The 21,460-nt window shown below is 32.9% G+C and overlaps 2 protein-coding genes across 2 annotated transcripts; one reads left to right on the top strand and one right to left on the bottom strand.

The window, feature by feature from the left end:
* Window positions 1–472: 472 nt before the first annotated feature.
* On the top strand, window positions 473–2,558 carry LOC127726753 (uncharacterized). Its single transcript, XM_052234211.1, has one exon. The coding sequence runs from the start codon at window positions 476–478 to the stop codon at window positions 2,321–2,323; it is 1,848 nt and encodes a 615-aa protein (XP_052090171.1). The 5' UTR covers window positions 473–475; the 3' UTR covers window positions 2,324–2,558.
* Window positions 2,559–17,901: 15,343 nt separating this feature from the next.
* On the bottom strand, window positions 17,902–20,148 carry LOC127726584 (headcase protein-like). Its single transcript, XM_052234004.1, has one exon. The coding sequence runs from the start codon at window positions 20,023–20,025 to the stop codon at window positions 18,559–18,561; it is 1,467 nt and encodes a 488-aa protein (XP_052089964.1). The 5' UTR covers window positions 20,026–20,148; the 3' UTR covers window positions 17,902–18,558.
* Between the last annotated feature and the right edge of the window lie 1,312 nt (window positions 20,149–21,460).

The following is a 21,460-nucleotide window of genomic DNA, read 5'->3' on the forward strand; positions in this document are numbered from 1 at the left end:
ATTATAAACATTCATTAACATATATACAGGAAAAAGTAATGCGTTATCACACGAACCCCAAGTGAAAAAAGAAGGTATACAGTTAACTTAACTCTCGTTGTCTCGACCACGTGAACATTTCGACTCATCAGAAATTTCGAGTCAACCAATTTCGAGACAACGACAGTTAACTGTAACTTCTTCTTTTTTCACTTCGGGTTCATTTTTTTTTAAATCGTCAAAACAATTTCCCGTTGCTACGGTCGCCAGTATATTTTTTTACCAATTTACGACCCTTTTTCCTCGGACCCTGGGTCCGCCCCTGAAACGTAAGACAATAGTATTACGTATATCACGTATATTTCAAAGATAATTTTGAAAAAATAGTTTAAAGTAACTTTTGATAATTAAAGTTACCGAACTTTGGACTGTTATTTAACACATTGCTAGGTAATACGTAGTCATGTGACTTTATAGAACTGAAACTACAAATAAAATGGCAACTAGCGATGTAGGTGATGAACTAATTTGTGCACTGTGTCTCGAGATTTACAATGACCCCAGACTTTTATCTTGCTATCATACATTCTGCCAAACTTGCATAGAACAGTTAATCAATAAAGGCGAAGAAAAAGGTATATTCAAGTGTCCCCTTTGTCGCTCAGCGATCACATCGACGGAATTCCCATCTAATATTTACATACAAACACGAGTTACATTCAACAACGAGAAAATCAAATGCGAATTGTGTGAGAGTGATGAAAATATCACAGTGAAATGTATTGATTGTGATCAACTTTTATGCAAAAACTGTTCATCTGTTCACAGAAAAATAAAGTCTTGTAAAGGTCATAAAGTGATAGAGTATACTCAAACCGACTCTCAAAGTACTACTTTTAAAATAAAGAAAAACAGTTTCTGTAAAATACACACAGAGGAAACTTTACGTTTCCATTGTATAAAGTGCGAGGTACCTGTATGCAGGGATTGTAAGCATACATCACACGAGGGACACAGAACCGAAGATCTTGACGACCGCGTTCAAATTGCTTCAGAGTGGATAAGATCGTACAGTAAGGGTATTGATTTAGAAGTCGGTAATTTCAGCAATAAGGTGCAAAGTGTTTTGAACTTAAAAAACGAACTTGACAAAAATATTGTAAACGTACAACAAAGTTTAACTATTGTCGAGGAACAGATGTGTAAAGAGGTTAAAGAGGAGTGCGCTAAGACTTGGTCTGAAATAAACCAACTAACAGACAATCAGTCCAGCTTGATCAAGGTAAAGAAAGTTGAAATAGAAGCATTAATAAGTAAATTGACTAGCAAGAAAAGATATATTGACTCAGTTGTTTGTAGTGGTACTGATTCAGATATTGTTTTGTGTAAAAAACAGCTGTCTAAAGGACCAGAAATGTGCACGCCCACTGAGTTAATAATAACTATACCGACATTTTATGCAGACCGACCCAGTATTAAAGTTGGTCAGATAGCGGGGAAAAGGATACGTTTGCAACTAGAGCCAAAAGTAAAGTTTAAGCACACGTTTCATGTAGACATGATGAATAAATCAGTTTCAGCAATTTGTCTAATAAATAAAGATGAAGCGCTTATTTCATTTCGTTCAGATGCATGGAACCAAGGTTCTCGCGTAAAAAATGTTCTTGCTTACTATTCGTCAGGGATGGAAAAAGAGGTATATTTTATGCCACCACAAATGGATTTAATCACCGACAAAAACGGGCGTATTTATTTCTATGAAGATCACTTAGAAAAATTAGAAGGTGGTTTGACAGTTTATCTCAAACCTGACGAAGAGAATAAAACTGAAAATATTTACCCTTGCAAGAGACCAATCTCCATGGACATTCTTTCAAATGGAGATATTATTATATTAGACATTGAAAATACATTGTCGCGAATTAATTTTGATCAGAAAAAGCAGATTTGTTCTTTCGACGACGGTCACCTGACATCGCCGATTTCTATTGCAAAGAGCAGAGAAAATAAACTATGGGTAGCAGATCCGGGAAGCGGAAAAGTATTTGTTTTTAACACAAATGGGGAATTGTTATTCGAGTTTGATGTCTGTCAGATTCTAAAGTTATCTAAGAAATCAAAACCGAACAGTATTTGCTTCTGTGAAATCTTCAATATAGCGATAGTTGCAGATTCAATGAATAACTGTATTTTCGCGATAAGTGAAGATGGGTATTATGGCGAGATTGTTCTTGATGAATCTATTGACCTGGAAAGCCCCTCGTGTGTAGCATGCAAAGACAATTTATTGTGGGTATGCGATAAAAGGAGCAGAATATGCATATTTGAAATGTTAAAACCTTAAGTTACATAATTATTACTAGTACACTGTGAGTTGCGCATGATTGAAGAAGTTTTTTTCCTTAATTATGTCGGTTATCAAAGTTTGCCAAGTGCTGCTTTCGTTCAATATCATTATGAAATAAGTTGGTTCATATGCATGTACAATTTAAAATTTTTAAAAATATATAGTTAGAATTTTAATTTTTTTTTTTGCATTTTTCACAAAATCCCAAAATTAAAAACATTTTAAAGTTTTAGATTTTGATTTCTTGATTGTTGCTGGCTTAATTTCCAGTGGCAAATATTTCATTCATATTCAGGACGAGAACAAATAAACAATTAATACAAAATGTATGTATATGTTCTGAAAGGTAAAGGTCGACCTGAATAAAGGGCGGGAAACTTTGACTGCCACTGGAAAATAAGGGTATGTTGAAAAGGGGCAGACATTTTGCCTTTCAATATGCGAACTAAGAACTTTCAGAAAGTGTAGCCGTTACCCAGATCAAATATCAAATCGTCTTAGATTATGAACCTGAAGCTGATGTAACTGTCTGATACCTTTTGGGAAAAAAACGAAAAAAGAGCCCCGAATCTTTACAGAACCACAATTAAACGTCTTCTTTTGTAGATTAAACCAAGTTTCCAATATTTCTTCGACAAATATGATGGTCCAATACAAATGTCAAGCTAGAACCATATAAAGAATAAAACGACACCTTTCCCTTATCATTTGAGAATGATTTTTTTCGCAGAAATATGCACTACAAATGATCATCTATGCTCTCGCTCCACTCCAATCTGATTAAAATTCAGATCTATCTAACTCGTGTGCTCGTATATAACGAGGATAACGAAATCAGAGATATATATTTTTCGGATTGTCTACACTCTTGCACTTCGGTGTTCGTTGGATGTACTGTTAATCTAATTCATTACTGACATTGAACTTTACATATTTTATGAACATTTCAGTTTTCTTAATCTTACTCAATCTTTCTTGCGGACATTTAGCTGTGTATTGCATATGTTATTGTTTATAATGATATTGTTTGTATGCTATATGCCCTCCTGGGACCCTAATTTGGTGAGTAAAATATTTTATTCTATTCTATTCTATTCAATTGTATTTGGTTGTAGAAGGGAAAGTTGCTTGTCGATGGCTTTATGACTTTTTGATTGCGACTGTTCAATTTTAGAAATGCATGGACAGTTTTTTTTTGTGTGCATATTTTGGGCAGAGAGACATGGGTATATGATTGCACACTGCACATCACGTAAGTTACGATTAGTCGATGTTTGGAACTCATTTCATTTGTGTATATATACTGAAATTTTAATAATCCGCCATTTATAGGGGGATTAATATACCGTTATTTACACATCAGACCGCACTGATTATCTGAACTTTGGATACACCAAACAATGTATACTTCATATCTGAGAAACAGGCAATATATGCCCTCAACTTTAGAATTCATTCATACATTTTTGTATTATTCAAAGTTATCAGTCAACATTTGTTCTACGAGGATCACCAGTCCTTCACCTTTCATTTGATACCTAAATAACACAAATATATTATACATAGTTTGATATTATATCATGTTTTGTATTGCAATGGTCAAAATTTTCTTACGTTTTCAACATTGTTGATTCGGGATGCTAATTATGTCTTTTAAAATCAAATTGAAAGGTTTATTTGTATTTGTGTTTCGGTTTTTAACGCAACTTTTAGCGCCCGTGGTTGTTTCATATCGGACCGTTTTCTATGGTAGAGGAAGTCGGAGAACCTTAGTTGCAATATAAATTGTAAACCCGTGGAACAGACTCACAAAATACACCAAATAATATCCACACATTTTGTTACAAATCTTTTTGTCCGAGACTTATCGTGTTACAGTTGTGGATAACTGATTTAAACGAGTAATATACGATTGCGAGAAAACGAATTTATAGGAAACTTCAAAAAGGTAAAAATTGATTCAAAATGTCAGGAATTGATTTCCGAAAGAAAAATAATGACCATTGCAATACAAAACATGATATAATCGAAGACATTGTTGAAAAGGACATGATAATTGCGGTACTGGCAGACGATACAGATTATGAGTAGTAACTGTAATAGTATCAAAAAGACCACAAATTATATAAAAATATTTCCGATGACTGGGGTTGTTCGTTTAGCGTGAGGTTCTAAAGTTGTCAAAAGGCTGTATTGCAAGAGGATAAAAAATCAGCCATTTGTTTTCATATTTGTGAAGCGTAAAACTGAGATTTGTTATTTCTCTACAATGCGATTCATATGTGTAGAACTTGAAATGAAAATCAAGTTGTTGCGCCTGAAGAGTTACTCCTCTATATCATAAAATGCTTGTAAACATATGGGATGCATATAACTATTTGTTCTGACAATCGTTTCATTTCTTAATTTCGAATTGTTCCGTTATTAAAAAAAAGTAAAGTGTACTTTTTAAGTAAGAACCTTTAAACTTGTAATTCCTCTCACACTTTTTTTTTATTAAAGCAAAATGGATATAATCTAAGACGATTTTATAGTGGAATGTTTGTTAAAACAAAATCAAAAACACTGAAACCGAAAACACGAAAATAACCCGTTTGAAAGGGACCTACAAACGTCAAAGTAGTGTAAACCGTTACCCAGTTATATGTTGAAATACTGAAACAAAAACTGTTTAAAATATAAAAGTAAATTGAATGCATTCCTGGTCCATAGTAATTTCTTTCAGAAAACAGTAATCCTTGTATATTTACGAAAGCAGTTAGTGAAAAAAATTAATAAGATGTAACCATAAGATAAACTCGTCATTATTTTTTTTTATTCAAATGAAAAGTTCACAAATTAATTTTTGCATCAAATTTGCTAATAATAATTGTAAAAAATTACAATCGATCATTTGAAGCTATTTGCAGTTAAAAAAATAATTTAGTCCCCGATCTATCTTAAAATATTGAAAATTAACAATGGCAGCATTTCTATTTCAAACGTGATGCATGACTTATAAAGATTTTAATTTTGGTCAGGGAAGAGGATTTTCGAATTTGTAAAAAAAAATTGCCATTTTTTAAAATTTACACAATTCGTAATTGATGTCAAGATCGTGAACTCATACATATAGGATGATGATTATTATTGTCCAAGCAGATGTTTTTTACCCGTCCGTCATCAGTCAGTCTATCCGTCTGTCCGTCAATCCGTCAGTCCTGTTCAAGTTATCGCAACTGCTCTGAAACCACACAACAGAATTTCATCAAACTTTGTAGATAGTAAGGACATACTATGTAGATGTGCATATCGACAGGAAATTGTGATTCTTTTTTTTCTAGCAGTTATGCCCTTTTGAACATAAAATTTTGGCCTAAATATACTGTTGCAACAGTTTTTCATCGCAACTCCTCTGAAACCACATAAACAGTATTTCATGAAACTTTGTAGTTAATGAGGAAATAATATGTAGATGTGCATATCCACAAGAAACTTTATCAGTTGACTATTTTAGGAGTCATGGGTCTAGCTTTGAAGTTAAGAATCTGGTGAGTTTTTGTTTTCCTAGTGACAATGTGGGGGCGTGGGGTATGTAAGCGTGCTCACAAAGGTTCTTTAATTTGTTCGAGTTTAACCAAACAAGATATGAATGATGAAATATAATAATAGTATAAATTTATGAAAAAATAAAACAACGGACCTCTTATGAATAAAGTACTGATAAAATGAGTAAAAAAATATCAGGCTCAGACGTCGTCTAACATGTCTAACAACATCTTTCATATAATCGAACTGAAAAGCATTTGAATATTAACGTAAATTGAAAAAAAAAAAGACAAGTTGAGGGAGAGAAATTACCAAATAACAAAAAAAAAAAAAAAACAAAACGAAACGTATAATAGAAACATAACACAAATATTGAAAATTTCACCAGCCAAGATTGAGAAAGTCTTGCGGCAAAAAAAACATTTCTAAATTTTAAGAGAAAGAAGAAGACTTCGAAGGTCATAAACGAATACATTCATTGTGTCATTTTTACATCGGATGTGACCTTGAGAGGTCATACCGGTATTATGTTGCCGCAGAAATTTCTTGCGCTTTTGACTGATAACCCAACGTATTTCTTATAAATACGCGGATTATATCAAGTGCAAAATAACATTCCTTATCGCTTGTTATTTCTTCAAAGAATACTATGAAAATATATTTTAAGAACATAGATAAATGATATGAAAATATTTTGTCGTCAGAAATATATATCAGTAACAAATTATGAATACCGAAAATTTGTATTAACGCACGCGGAAGAATATCTCAAGAGATGATCTCCTATATATATAACTGTTTTACAAATATTAATATAATATATAACAACAAACCAGGTTATACAAAATGATCACATCACTACAATATAATAATTATTAGGGTGAGGCTGATTTCCCTGTCATTTATTCATCATCCACACAGGAACTTGTCTCAGAAAAATATATATACATCTATGTACCTTAACCAACTTGCAGGTATAGAGATATGATTTTTTTCTGAGACCATCCACCAGAACTTGCGGTCATCCGATGTTCAGTTCTTCGGTTATTTGATTTAAACACGCTTGTGCGTAGAGTAAAGAGCTCGAGGTAGTGTCAGTTTTCCCTTTATTTGTTTCACTCATAGTATCAAAATCAGTTTAAATGTTTCAAAACATTATGGATTTTGAAAATGAAAGATGCTAATTAATATATTTAAAAGATTTGAAATCAGGTTACATACGTTAATGACATCATATTATTATGCGTTGCTAAACATTGCGGTTTAAGGCGATTTTGACACCAAATTACAAATGTTGCACGTGTTTTTAAATATTTTTCAAATTCTATGGAAATTTTTTTCCTCAGATTTAAAAAAGATATTTTCAATATTTATTGTCCTCAGATATATAAGAGATATTTTCAATATTTATTGTCCTCAGATATATAAGAGATATTTTCAATATTTATTGTCCTCAGATGTATAAGAGAAGTTTTCAATATTAGTTGTCCTCAGATGAGATATTTTTAATATTTATTGTCCTCAGATATATAAGAGATATTTTCAATATTTATTGTCCTCAGATGTTTAAGAGATATTTTCAATATTTATTGTCCTCAGATATATAAGAGATATTTTCAATATTCATTGACCTCAGATATATAAGAGATATTTTTAATATTTATTGTCCTCAGATATATAAGAGATATTTTCAATATTTATTGTCCTCAGATATATAAGAGATATTTTCAATATTTATTGTCTTCAGATGAGATATTTTCAATATTTATTGCAGTCCTCAGATGAATAAGAGATATTTTCAATATTTAGTGTCCTCAGATGAGATATTTTCAATATTTATTGTCCTCAGATAAGATATTCTCAATATTTATTGTCCTCAGATGAGATATTTTCAATATTTATTGTCCTCAGATGAGATATTTTCAATATTTATTGTCCTCAGATGAGATATTTTCAATATTTATTGTCCTCAGATGTATAAGAGATGTTTTCAATATTTATTGTCCTCAGATGAGATATTTTCAATATTTGTTGTCCTCAGATGAGATATTTTTAATATTTATTGTCCTCAGATGTATAAGAGATATCTTCAATATTTATTGTCCTCAAATGAGATATTTTCAATATTTGTTGTCCTCAGATGAGATATTTTTAATATTTATTATCCTCAGATATATAAGAGATATTTTCAATATTTATTGTCCTCAGATGTATAAGAGATATTTTCAATATTTATTGTCCTCAGATATACAAGAGATATTTTCAATATTTATTGTCCTCAGATATATAAGAGATATTTTTAATATTTATTGTCCTCAGATATATAAGAGATATTTTCAATATTTATTGTCCTCAGATGTATAAGAGATATTTTCAATATTTATTGTCCTCAGATGAGATATTTTCAATATTTATTGCAGTCCTCAGATGTATAAGAGATATTTTTAATATTTATTGTCCTCAGATATATAAGAGATATTTTCAATATTTATTGTCCTCAGATATATAAGAGATATTTTCAATATTCATTGACCTCAGATATATAAGAGATATTTTTAATATTTATTGTCCTCAGATATATAAGAGATATTTTCAATATTTATTGTCCTCAGATATATAAGAGATATTTTCAATATTTATTGTCTTCAGATGAGATATTTTCAATATTTATTGCAGTCCTCAGATGTATAAGAGATATTTTCAATATTTAGTGTCCTCAGATGAGATATTTTCAATATTTATTGTCCTCAGATAAGATATTCTCAATATTTATTGTCCTCAGATGAGATATTTTCAATATTTATTGTCCTCAGATGAGATATTTTCAATATTTATTGTCCTCAGATGTATAAGAGATGTTTTCAATATTTATTGTCCTCAGATGAGATATTTTCAATATTTGTTGTCCTCAGATAAGATATTTTTAATATTTATTGTCCTCAGATGTATAAGAGATATCTTCAATATTTATTGTCCTCAAATGAGATATTTTCAATATTTGTTGTCCTCAGATGAGATATTTTTAATATTTATTATCCTCAGATATATAAGAGATATTTTCAATATTTATTGTCCTCAGATGTATAAGAGATATTTTCAATATTTATTGTCCTCAGATATATAAGAGATATTTTCAATATTTATTGTCCTCAGATATATAAGAGATATTTTTAATATTTATTGTCCTCAGATATATAAGAGATATTTTCAATATTTATTGTCCTCAGATGTATAAGAGATATTTTCAATATTTATTGTCCTCAGATGAGATATTTTCAATATTTATTGCAGTCCTCAGATGTATAAGAGATATTTTTAATATTTATTGTCCTCAGATATATAAGAGATATTTTCAATATTTATTGTCCTCAGATGTTTAAGAGATATTTTCAATATTTATTGTCCTCAGATGTATAAGAGATATTTTCAATATTTATTGTCCTCAGATGTTTAAGAGATATTTTCAATATTTATTGTCCTCGGATATATAAGAGATATTTTCAATATTTATTGTCCTCGGATGTTTAAGAGATATTTTCAATATTTATTGTCCTCAGATGTATAAGAGATATTTTCAATATTTATTGTCCTCAGATGTATAAGAGATGTTTTCAATATTTATTGTCCTTAGATGAGATATTTTCAATATGTATTGTGCTCAGATGTTTAAGAGATATTTTCAATATTTATTGTCCTCAGATGTGTAAGAGATATTTTCAATATTAAGAAACAATTTCGAACATTTACTTCACATTGGATTAATTTTATAATACAATCAGATTTTCACATTGGCCATACTGTTCCTGGAGCACGAGTACACCCCCTTTATGCCAGTTACACCTTGGAAAACTTTATTATCATATAATATGTATTATCCTTTTTTTTAATGAAAAAGAATTCCTTTTGTCATTTGACTTTCACAGTGATATTTGATTTACGGTAGTTAATCATGAAGATGTGATCAGATTAGCTTAAAACTTAGTACATGTACATGTATTCATCATGTCATTCGGGGGGGGGGGGGGGGGGTCTAATTTTTTTATGATGTGAAATTTAAACAAAAATATATGCCAATTAAATTAGGGTAAAAAGTAAGATAACAAAAATACCGAACTTCAAGGAAAATTCTAAACGGAAAGTTCCTTATCAAATTAGTTTTGACCAAGTTTCGCGAAATATCAGATTTACTCTGTGTTCACGTATGTTTCTTTTCGTTATTCTATATACATTATTCAACGTTCCCAGTCCTGATTTGAAAAAAAAAACAAATCTTTATTTTAATTAAAAATCCTGGTCCAAATTTTCCATATTGCAAAATTGAGTTATCTTTCTTGGTATGTCATCTTTTCTTGCATTTAAATATTTTGGTAAAAAAAAAGATAAATAATATTTCTTCAAGCGAGAACATTCAAAATTTCATCTATTTTTATCATGGGGTGATGTAAATAAGAAAAAAAATGTACTATTTAAACTTGTTATCAAAAGTCCATGTCTATATAAAAAAATTACCCGTAAAACAGATATTATAATATATATATACTTCGTATCCGATTTTGCCCGACAATGACAATTTTAGATCTGCATATTTGCGTTAGCAAATTTTTGTTCTTCCCTCAGCGGGATTCGAACCCATGCATCTGAGACATTGTGGAAACACCGCCTACCAGGCTGCGTCCAGCGCCCTATACCACTCAACCAACTTAATTGGCTATATGGACAATATAGATTTCGTTAGTAGAGTCAAGGAGGTTGTATATATACCCTCCTTGGTAGAGTGATGCCTTTCATCGTCGGCTTTATCAAGGGTCGTAAACAGTACATGATGTATAGTGAGTAGATGGTATACCTTGCAAATCAGCTGTTTTTCGTCCGTCGTAAAGGATGATAATTTTACTTACCATGCCGTCACATCAATATATATAGTTTAAGGACATATAAGTCCAAACTCGGATTGGGAGGTATTGGTTAGTTACCATCTGAGATAATTATTCTTTGAAAATTAAACAACAACACGATGATATTGAAAATAAAATAAGCTTCATCGAATTTCAGATTTACCATTAAATTCCAGCCAAGCAGACGCCATATCTCGTTATAATTAAAACTTTTATTAACAATATTGAAAAATAAATCTGTTATGTTTACATAATATCAAAGGCTAGTGTGTGATCTTGAAATTAGAACTGCATGAGAATGAGAAAGTAGGCAGAAACTTCAAAGCTGACTCACCGGATTTATGACTCCATCTTTTTAATTTTTCCTTTTAATACAAATAAGTGGCGAAATGAGTTATCAGTGCAAAAGGAAATATCAATTGTTGAAATGTGAAGATGATTGAATTAAAGATGAGTCGCAATAAAAGATGACTGCAAAATTTTCCTGCGTTACTGACCTTGAATTCATCATGTATATATAATATTAAAATAAGAAAATGTGGTATGATTGCCAATGAGACAACTCTTCATAAGAGACTAAATGACACAGAAATTAACAATTATAGGTCACCGTACGGCCTTCAACAATGAGCAAAGCCCATACCGCATAGTCAGCTATAAAAGGCCCCGAAATGACAAATGTAAAACAATTCAAACGAGAAAACTAACGGCCTAATTTATGTACAAGATAATGAACGAAAAACAAATATGTTACACAGCAACAAAAGACAACCACTGAATTACAGGCTCCTGACTTGGGACAGGCACATACAGAATGTGGCGGGGTTAAACTAGTTTGAAGGCGCCAACCCTCCCCTAACCTGGTATGCCCACATGCAAACCTTAAATGTAAATCAAGGATATACATAAGCATCATTAGTAGTTGGGAGATTCTATAGTGGACAGTATCGCACAAGAAACTATTTTGCCGTATCTTTATAAATAAGAAGATGTGGTATGAGTGCCAATGAGACAACTCTCCATCTAAGTCACAATGTATAAAAAGTTAACAATTATAGGTCAAAGTACGGCCTTCAACACGGAGCCTTGGCTCACATCGAACAGCAAGCTATAAAGGGCCCCAAAATGACTAGTGTAAAACAATTCAAACAGGAATACCAACGGTCTAATCTATACAAAAAACGAGAAACGATAAACACCATTGAACCACACCAACAAAGTACGACCACTGAATAACAGGCTCCTGACTTAAGACAGGTGCAATGTTTGACTGCAATTTATTTAGTATACATAAATAACAAAGCAAACATAGGAATTTTGTATACCGTTATCTAAGGGTCAAATAATTTGACCATGGCACACTCTGGTGGTCAATCATAACCACAATAACAGCACTAGGTTAGAAACTCACAAGTGTGTGTGGAAACTTTTGCAGCTTACAATTATTTTCGGATTAGTGTCCAGAAATCGAAAATAGTGAAACTTTATAGAAATGTTATTCCGTGAATCCTGAATTGTGTGTATATTATATACTTGTGCATGAAATATGAATTGCTGACACTTCAGAAGCACCTGTATGATATAACCACCGTATTTTGTGAAGTTGATACTGATCAATCTAGTTTTTACACGTATTCTTTGAATTTTTTGTGGACGATTGTTAGTCTTTTAGCCTTTTCTCTCTTTTAAAGTATATAGGTATTTTTTTCAGAGACAAGTGTCTGTATTCACCTGTATGGTAAAAACGAACATAGTTACACTAATGTATACGTTAGGTGTATACAAAATCCTTTTCGCTTCAGCAAATTTGGTGAATTTCTAATTATCATTTGCATTGTCTTATTCAAACCAAATATCCCATGCAATCTTATGGGGAACAAGGAGGAGTGTGATAATTACTACAGATCGTAGCTCAGCCAGGGGTGGATCCAGTCTTTTTTTAAAAGGGGGGTTCGAACCCCCGGAAACCGCCCCCTTCTGGATCCGCCACTGTCAGCATTGCAGTAAACCAGTACTATCGATCTCCTAGAAGTGATCTAATACGTATCAAAATAAATAATTTTAGAATAAATTTATGATTCATGAACTGGCTTATCAAAAAGACCTACATACAGTTAACCTCTCACAGAAACCATTCTTGTATTATTTGCCTATGTATTTATCATATAGATAACATTCATTGGCGGACCGAAATCAAACCCCTCATTCATCGGAAATCTCTACCTGAAATCATAAACAAAATTGCAGAAAATAAATCCAGAAGCACCCCCTTTTTTTTAAATACTCGGTCTGCGACTGTAATGAATAAAGACACTTGCTATTATTTACTTTATTTCTTGTACAGTCTAAACTTAGATGACAGTTCAACTCTTATCATATTAACTGTAAATCAGATGTTAAAAATCATACTTTTTTGTAAGCATGATTTATTTCTTAGCTTTAATTGTCTTTGAGTAAGCTTTCAGTAACTGTAAGTATTTTTGTACTTTGTGTCTTCTGTTTATGTTACTTGTGTTTGTGTTTCGTGCCAATCTACTTAGTCAAGCCATTTCCAATTGATTTTTACAGTTTTTCTTATGTTGTGCTGTTACACCACTATCCAAGGTTGGGGTGCAAGTTTAGTACCCTAAAACGTGTTTGATGGATAGTTCTCTCATTGGAAATCATACCACAACTTCTTATTTTTATATTAACCCTACTACATTCTTTATAAAAATTATCTTTATTAAGCATTACACCCATAAGAGGGTCAAAGGCATAACAATTACATGTATGAACAACAATATAATGATGACATTTACATTCACATCAAAACAAAACAAAACACACATTCAACAAATGACCTCAAGTGCCCCCTGTCCTCAGTTCCATAGACTGTTTAATAAGAGAGCATAAAGATTTCACTTGCTGACTAGTAGTTGGATTTAGAATATATTTCATTTTGTTATTAGAAAAATCTTTGTACTGGGTTTTTAAATCGTTAAAAAAAGACATGTTTTTAGTCAGGAGCATGTAATTTAGTTGTTGTTGGTTGCTGTCGGTCATATTTGTTTATCGTTTAAACTTTTTGTTTTGTCAATTCTTTCTTGTTTGTTATGTTTCATATTTTTGTCATTTCTGGGCCTTTTTTATCTGCTTACTATATATATACGGTATGATTTCTACAATTTGTTGAAGGCCGTACGATTACCTGTAAACAATTACGTTCATGTCATTTAGGGAGCAACCATTTAACTTCAAAAGGGGGGGGGGGTTATGGTTTTTTGTCTGAGTCAGAGAATTTTTTCCGACGCTATCAATCAAATTATTTTTTTCAAAATTTAACACTATGTGGTATGGGGAAAATCTGGATTCAGAATATATTTTTTTTGTAATCTGCTTGACCACAATATTTTTTTTCATCAAATTGGTGATCAGAATATTTTTTTTAGAATAAAAACCATAACCCCCTTCCACCCTTTTTTTGGAAGATAAATGGTCGTTCCCTTAGGGTCTGGTAGATAGTTATCTTATTGGCAAATCATATCACATCTTATTAAATTTTACAAGATAGATTCAGTTGATATGAAGTGCTATATTGTATGTGTATACAGAATAAGAATATTTAAAGATAGAGCTACGCGAGCTCTAACGAAAACCAGGGGGCGAACTCAGGTCTTCAGAAAGGGTCAGAAGTTCCGGTTCCACAACCGAAAGCCGTCAATTTTACTCACGTTAATATGCTGCGATATCAAATCTTTAGTAACCACAAGAACGTACCAATACTAGTATAAAAACCATCGGTACGTGTAAACTCCCTAACCTCAATACTTTACAGAATGTGAGTTTGAAATGGAAACTTCTGGACAGAAGTAACACAATTATAATGATCTATTAGATAAGTACAGAAAATTTAAACAAAATCGACACCAAACTCTAAGGGGAAAAAAAGAGGTGAAAACAAGTGCTTCAGGTCAGCAGTTCTTGCCCCGCTAGTTACACCCGTCATTGCAAGTACTATCTCGGTGATGAAATGCATATGGTGATATCACAATCGAGAAAAAGAGGACTGGATTGTGGTTACAAGTGGAACATATATGATTTTATTATGTGGTCATCTTTTACACAAACAGTCCATTTAACGGTCAACCAAATCATTATGGCGTTCGTAAAACTTTTGAAGGGATGATGATAAAATTCCAAGTCAATATCAACTTTCGGTAGGCAACTTTTCTGAATATGAAGTTGATGATCTTCAGAGGGGAAAATCTAGAAACTTATTAATTTTATAAAAAATTGCCAACTAACTGTTGCTAGATCTACTTAGTATTGATCTAAAGAAATGCACTTTTCAAAATATTTGTTAAATTCAAAAAGTAAGGTTTTTTTGCACTGAAAATTTATATTCGATTTCATTTGGGCTATGATATCCCAAATGGGTGAATTATGGTCCATTCGGGAGATCGAGTGTACATGATGAAAGGACATTTAGAAGAGCCATTAAGATGCAACAGATTTATAAAACGATAATTTCATTTTAGAGTAGAAAAAGAAAGAAACAAAACAATAATAATAACATATGCAATTACACCTTGAAGATCCCCGAATCTTTACCGAATTTTAGAAAGCGGGTTACCTTTTAGCACTGACAGAATAAAATCATTTACCGTTTTATACGTCTAAAAGGTGATTAATATAACATTAAACAGATATGTTAATTCAAACCCACACAAGAAACGTTAACTGTAATTATTGCTATGTAAGCACCAGCAATACACATCACTTTAAAAATATTCAGGTCATGATAAATTTACACTAAAAATCCATGTAAACAACTAAACTCGGTCGACACAAAGGTCAATGTCAATGCCGCATTTAGTCGAGGCCCATTAAGGAAAAATCTGATAAATGAAAATTGTCAACTTGAACGACATCTTTAAATTGAATGGGATATTTAAACGACTATATCATACGTAAAATTAAATGAATAGAAAAAGTATTGGCAGTGTGCCAATGAATAATTGTTCACGAACTTTCCTTTGCACTTTGCTTAAAACACACCTTGTCTGAAAGACTTTTAAAGTCAGAATTTTTGTGCAATTTCAAGCAAAAACATGTAAAGTGATTGCACCAATATATCATAATATTATATTGTTTTGTTAGTTCATATTATGCCATGATGTCAAGCAGTGCAAATTTTACTTTACAAAGTATGTTGCTCACTGTTCTTTTATCTCTAGCTCAGTCCAAGGCCCAAAGGCGAAAATGAGACAGATCGACTGTCCGCAGCATTCTGCCTCTACACGTGTTAAAAAAAGGTTTTTATTTCGTCTTTTTGACTATATTTACATTTGTAGGTGCTCTGAAATGTTATAACAGACTGAACTAATATGACTAATATTCTTATTCAATGACACTTTTTTGTTATTATTTTACGGTCACCATGGAACCGGGAGTCCAATCTTTAAAAAAGGTTGGTGGTTGGGAGAATAGATACAGAGGGTTATATCTGAAAAAAACGGATTCCTACTAAATTTACTACTACTTTTTAAGGGATTTGATCATCAAGCAATCGAAATGGCCTTGCCCTTCGAAGCTAGAGCAATGTGTTATTGCGGTAATCTTCATTTCTTCTACCACTTGAGTATATACAATATTCTTGTTCTACGCTTTTGGACTTCTAGAAGCAACCAGTCCGTGTCTGTATTTTCATGTTTTCGCTCCGTTTTTTCTTTTCTTGGGTTTATTTGTACATGGCATCCAAGACCTGATGTTGTATACTTATTTTACGCCAAAGCGACAACAATATATTCTGAGACTTCAATTCTCAATTATATAATTTGAACTCAATCCATTTGTCTTACAAAAGAAGATATGTTCAAGCTTCCAAATTAATTAAGGAATAACAATTCAGTATTTGAAGATTGGTCACCGTCAATAGACTATTTTCATATTACCGACTTTTGACTCCGGATTACATTTATATAATTTTTCGACAGGTTACCTTTTCTGTGGTTAGACATCCTGGTACTCGGTCAAGTAAGAGCAACCAAAAGAAGAAAAATTAAACACATAATCTGTGCAATTTGAGGGGAAAGTTTTGTTTTCTGATGATTTTATCGTGTTAAGAAAATATAAAGCAGTTAATTTTTCCCCATAAATTGTATCGATTAAAAGCTTGATTTTACTTTTTTACGTTGCTCTCACTTGACCGAGTACCAGGGTGTCTTACCACAGAGTAGATAACCTGTCGAAAAAATATAAACTCCGAAGTCAAAAGTCGGTAATATGAAAAAGGACTATTGAGGATTTGACGGTTGCAAATGTAGTTTTACGAATATAATCTATTTTCTCATTTAAATTCGTATATGCATAGCGGTCCGTCATGAATGTACATTTTGATTTGACGGATATATGTGAAAATTTGAATTTGTTTTAAATATATCATTCTAATTGCTACCAACTTCATCAACTTTCCCACATTCACGACATACTCTACGAACAGGTGCGGATCCAGATTTTGAAAAAGGAGAGTATCCCTGTCAAGTCAACGTTTGGAGTAATACTTGTAAAAAGTCGATGAAATTATCATATACGAAGCTATAAAAAGGGGGGGGGGGGGGGCTTTATTTATAATATATGAGGGTACATAAAAAGGGGGGCGCTCCCCTAAATCCGCCTCTGGTAAATGCAACTCAGTCACACGTTAATGCAGTTACATTCGAATTTATGCTTCCTAAGTTATAATGACAATTTTACAAACTTCTTGTGAATGTGTGTGTGTCTATTTCTGTAAATTTGTATGTGTCTTTTTCTGTAAATGTGTGACGACATGACTGCCTTGTCCATCTGAATCATCTAAAATTTGGCATTTCACGTGGACAGATAAAAAAGAAAATGGAAACATTAAATCATTTAAAAAGGAGTACTCAAGATGTGTTTTAACCTGCTCTCGTATAAATCCTGTGTTGATGTTTGGGAAAAAAAATACAATTTTACCACGGACCACGGAAATCACTGGGGGATAAAAAGTGACAATTTATATATATATAAAAGATATACTCCATTTCAAAAAGAAAGGCGATTTTTAAGCTTTTGTCGAAATCCTGTTATCCAGTATTTGGAAATAATACTGGATTCCACAATGTGAAATAAGCACACGTGACATAGTAATTCCAATAAATAATTAAATATTTATTCCAAAAATAAACATATGTAAGAAAATGCCATTTCTTTAGTCTTAAATGAAGCAGAAAACTTCCTAAGCACAGTCTACACGTAACATGTCCTTGCATATTGAATGTCTTGAATTCATTAAAATAATCCGGTGTCACGCAAAATGTTTTGTTTTTAAATTGAAATTGTCACTCAAACTAAACGTCTTGGTATTTGAAATATTTCCTGTAAGTTTATAGACCAAATCGGAATTTTATTTGTTCTGCTTCTTAAAACTAAGAATAGTTCACTAACAAATGATGAATACAAACTCTGCGAGGAAACGAGATTAAATCTCTAATAAAGTTTACACAAAAAATACCACAATGTCGTATATGATAACGTCTCTGGTAAAAAAATGTCTGCACCAAAAATCCACAATGAAGCGTAACATAGTCAACATGGTCCATTAACTGGTTCTTCCAGATATACAAGAAACAATCCATTCAATCAACGAGACTTGTCGATCCATCTGCGAAACACATTATGACACAACAGTGTAAAAAGTTCAAGTAAAACGGTAAATTGCTAAAGTTATATATAAAACAAGTAAAAGGCAAATATATTTATATATATGCGCGGAGTATTGTTAACAGAATAAAAGTTCTAAGCAGTTTAGTTCCATATACTCTGTTTTGCTCTAACATTGAATGTTTCATTCAGCGGTCGTATAAAATGAAAGTCGTACGCCTTGCAGTAAGGACACGCTATCATCCGACTATATTGACTGTAAAATGTCAGACCGGTGTTGACGTCTACAACTGCTCGACGACATTGCTTGCATGTTAGCCGCTTCTGACAGCATGGCGTAGCAGCGAATATATCGTAAGTGTACATAGTTCCAAGTTGTAGTGCGCTCCCGTCCCATGGACATTTGCATGATGCACACCGCATATCGGTTCCTTTTTCAAGGCACTGTACGCAGACGGCGTTGATAAACTGTAGACGGCCGTCGGAGATGACTTGTACTACTCCATCGCCATACGCCTGAGGTGACAAGAAGAATGTTCCGTCGATCATAGGGTACCTATCAAAAACTGGTAATCCGCTCTTACATATAACACAGCTCAGCGAGCAAATCTTGTAAGATGTCAAGTGAGAAAGTATAAAGTTCCTGGTATCATCCGTACCATCGTCGTCCATCTTGATATGGTATGGATTCTGTTTATGCCGTGGTAGAAAGGTGAAGGCAGACAGATCTTGGCGACGTCGAAAGGAAGTGTTTGCGTTAAACGAGTGGACATCTACGGTTTTGGGGCTTTTTGGGAAAGCCGGTGGGTTCATGTTACCGTTAACAATAGGAGACGATGGTGTCGGGGATGACGACGATCCAATAGAACCAGAAGAACGCGGTAGGCTTCCACTGCTACTGACGCTGTCAGTGCGCGAGCGCTGTGTAGAAAAGATATGGTTCGTGTTGCTCACATGATGATTGTTGTTAGACGTGTTGTTGTTGTTGTTGTTTACATTTGTTGTGTTGATAGGTGCACTGTGAATTTGGTTGTTGTTGTTATGGGGTATGGAGGTAGTAGCGTGTCCCCCTTTCCCGTTACTCACCACAGGAGCTGGTTTATCATTCTTCTTCTTCGGTTTCTTTTTGTTTTTGTTGTCGACAACAGCAACTTGTGGTGTTGGGAAATAATCCAGATCCTTTCGTATGTGTCCTCTCCCACATTTGCAATCACAAGCCTTGAAAGCTAGATCGTAGCCTTTCTTTGTCCACAAATTTTGCAAGCGTTGTTTTTCGCTCCAGCTTCTAGCACGTCCACACGAGCGTAGATAGGACAGCACGGTTTCCTCCCATTCCTCAAAACAATCCTTGTGCATCCACTTACTGAAGTTGCATGCTTCATTGTTGCAGAACACTTTCACAGATTTTTCAGGCTCTTTAGGATTAATTAAATCCTCGGATGAAGTGCAGGTTAGAGGCACACAACATTTGACAAGTTTGGGACCAGCTCTGTTGTCATTTTCTTCAACAACAGGCGCCCTTGTTTCTGCAGCGGCTTGTACATTGTTATTTTCCACATCCTTTTTAACAACGTTGTGCAAATGCACCTTTTGGTGTTTCCGGTGAGGCATATTCCAGAAAATGCACACAATTCAAATATTCAATCACTAAATATTATCACAGTATTTACGTGCAAAAAGTAATGCCGGCTTTTACACCAGTTTATTATTGTTGACAATAACGTGGAACTGCCTACTTTCGTTTAGAACAATGGCTTTGATTGGTTAAAAATACGGTCACGAATTATGATTGGTTGAATGAATAATCTATGACCTTAGACGCAAGATTGATTATTTTGTTAGAAGTACAAGCATTAATAGTGTATTTATATTCTACGCGTTTATCATAAATAGGTCGAGGCCGTTTGTAATCTAAGTCGGTATTTTTCAATAACAATTTTATATTTAAACATCTTTTCTATCAATAGTAACATACACTGTATTTTAAAGTCGAAATTTGGTTATGAATCTGGGTTATAAAGTGAGAAATAAATGCAATTGGGAAAAAATATAATAGAAGTAAATCGATTTGTGCATGGAGGCATGGCCTAACTTTTAAAAAATTATATTCGTAAACAGCTTGCTCGGGTTACACACTTTAACAAAGACTTCTTTTTATTTTATTGATAAAATATCAAACTAGTGTGAATAACGAGAGGCCTATTCTGATATTAGCCGATGTTAAACGTATTTTATTAAAACGCATATTTTTCTTGCGACTTGTTCGACGATAATATGATCATATATAATATACTAAAAATCAATATGCTTTTGCTTGATAAAAAATATTTTACACTCTGCAACTCAGACCTGAATGTCGACACAAACAAATTGTTTTTGATTGATAAACAATGTCGAAATAAAACGCGTCGACTGGACACAAAAATGAATCTACAAGTGCAAACGCAGGTGAAATACAAACAACTGATAGTTTGCCAAAATTCTTAATTATGCCTTCTAAACAAAACACTTTAGCGAAACATCATGCATATTTAAAGTGCAGACGCAGCTGTTATTGAAAATCGATCAAACTTTATTATGTAACACCGAAATTGATGTCACAAGGAAAGCTGAAATTACATGACAATTTGTTAGAGGTGGGAGGTGTCAAATTATAGGGAATATTCGTCGGTAAAATATTCACGGATCTCGAGGCGCTTAAAGGCATTTAGTTGTTAATGGTACGATTTGATTCTGCTGTGGCGCATTCAAAATTGGGCGTAGATGGCGTACACCACCTTTTGATAGAAAAAATATCGCTTTTAAGCATAAAATTGTTCCAAAAAAAAAGTCCCCTCGCTCCGCTCAGTTAATATAGATATTCCGTTTTTTTGGAATTACGCACCCCTTTCAAAAATCCTGGAGCCAACCCTGTTCTTTCAAAACATGCAAAGGTTACTATGTCCTTTAAGCACCTGCCCTAGGTGACTTCGGCATTTGGATAACTGCATAAAAGTCTTGTCCATGTGCACTAGCCACGAGGAGGACTATATATATCCTTTTTGAT

Source organism: Mytilus californianus, unplaced genomic scaffold (assembly GCF_021869535.1).
Source record: "Mytilus californianus isolate M0D057914Y unplaced genomic scaffold, xbMytCali1.0.p SCAF_18, whole genome shotgun sequence".
Lineage (NCBI taxonomy): Eukaryota > Metazoa > Mollusca > Bivalvia > Mytilida > Mytilidae > Mytilus > Mytilus californianus.

What these genes read in the sequence shown, in the direction of transcription:
- LOC127726753 (XM_052234211.1), top strand. Translation starts at nt 476, where the DNA reads ATGGCAACTAGCGATGTAGGTGATGAACTAATTTGTGCACTGTGTCTC.
- LOC127726584 (XM_052234004.1), bottom strand. Translation starts at nt 20,025, where the DNA reads ATGCCTCACCGGAAACACCAAAAGGTGCATTTGCACAACGTTGTTAAA.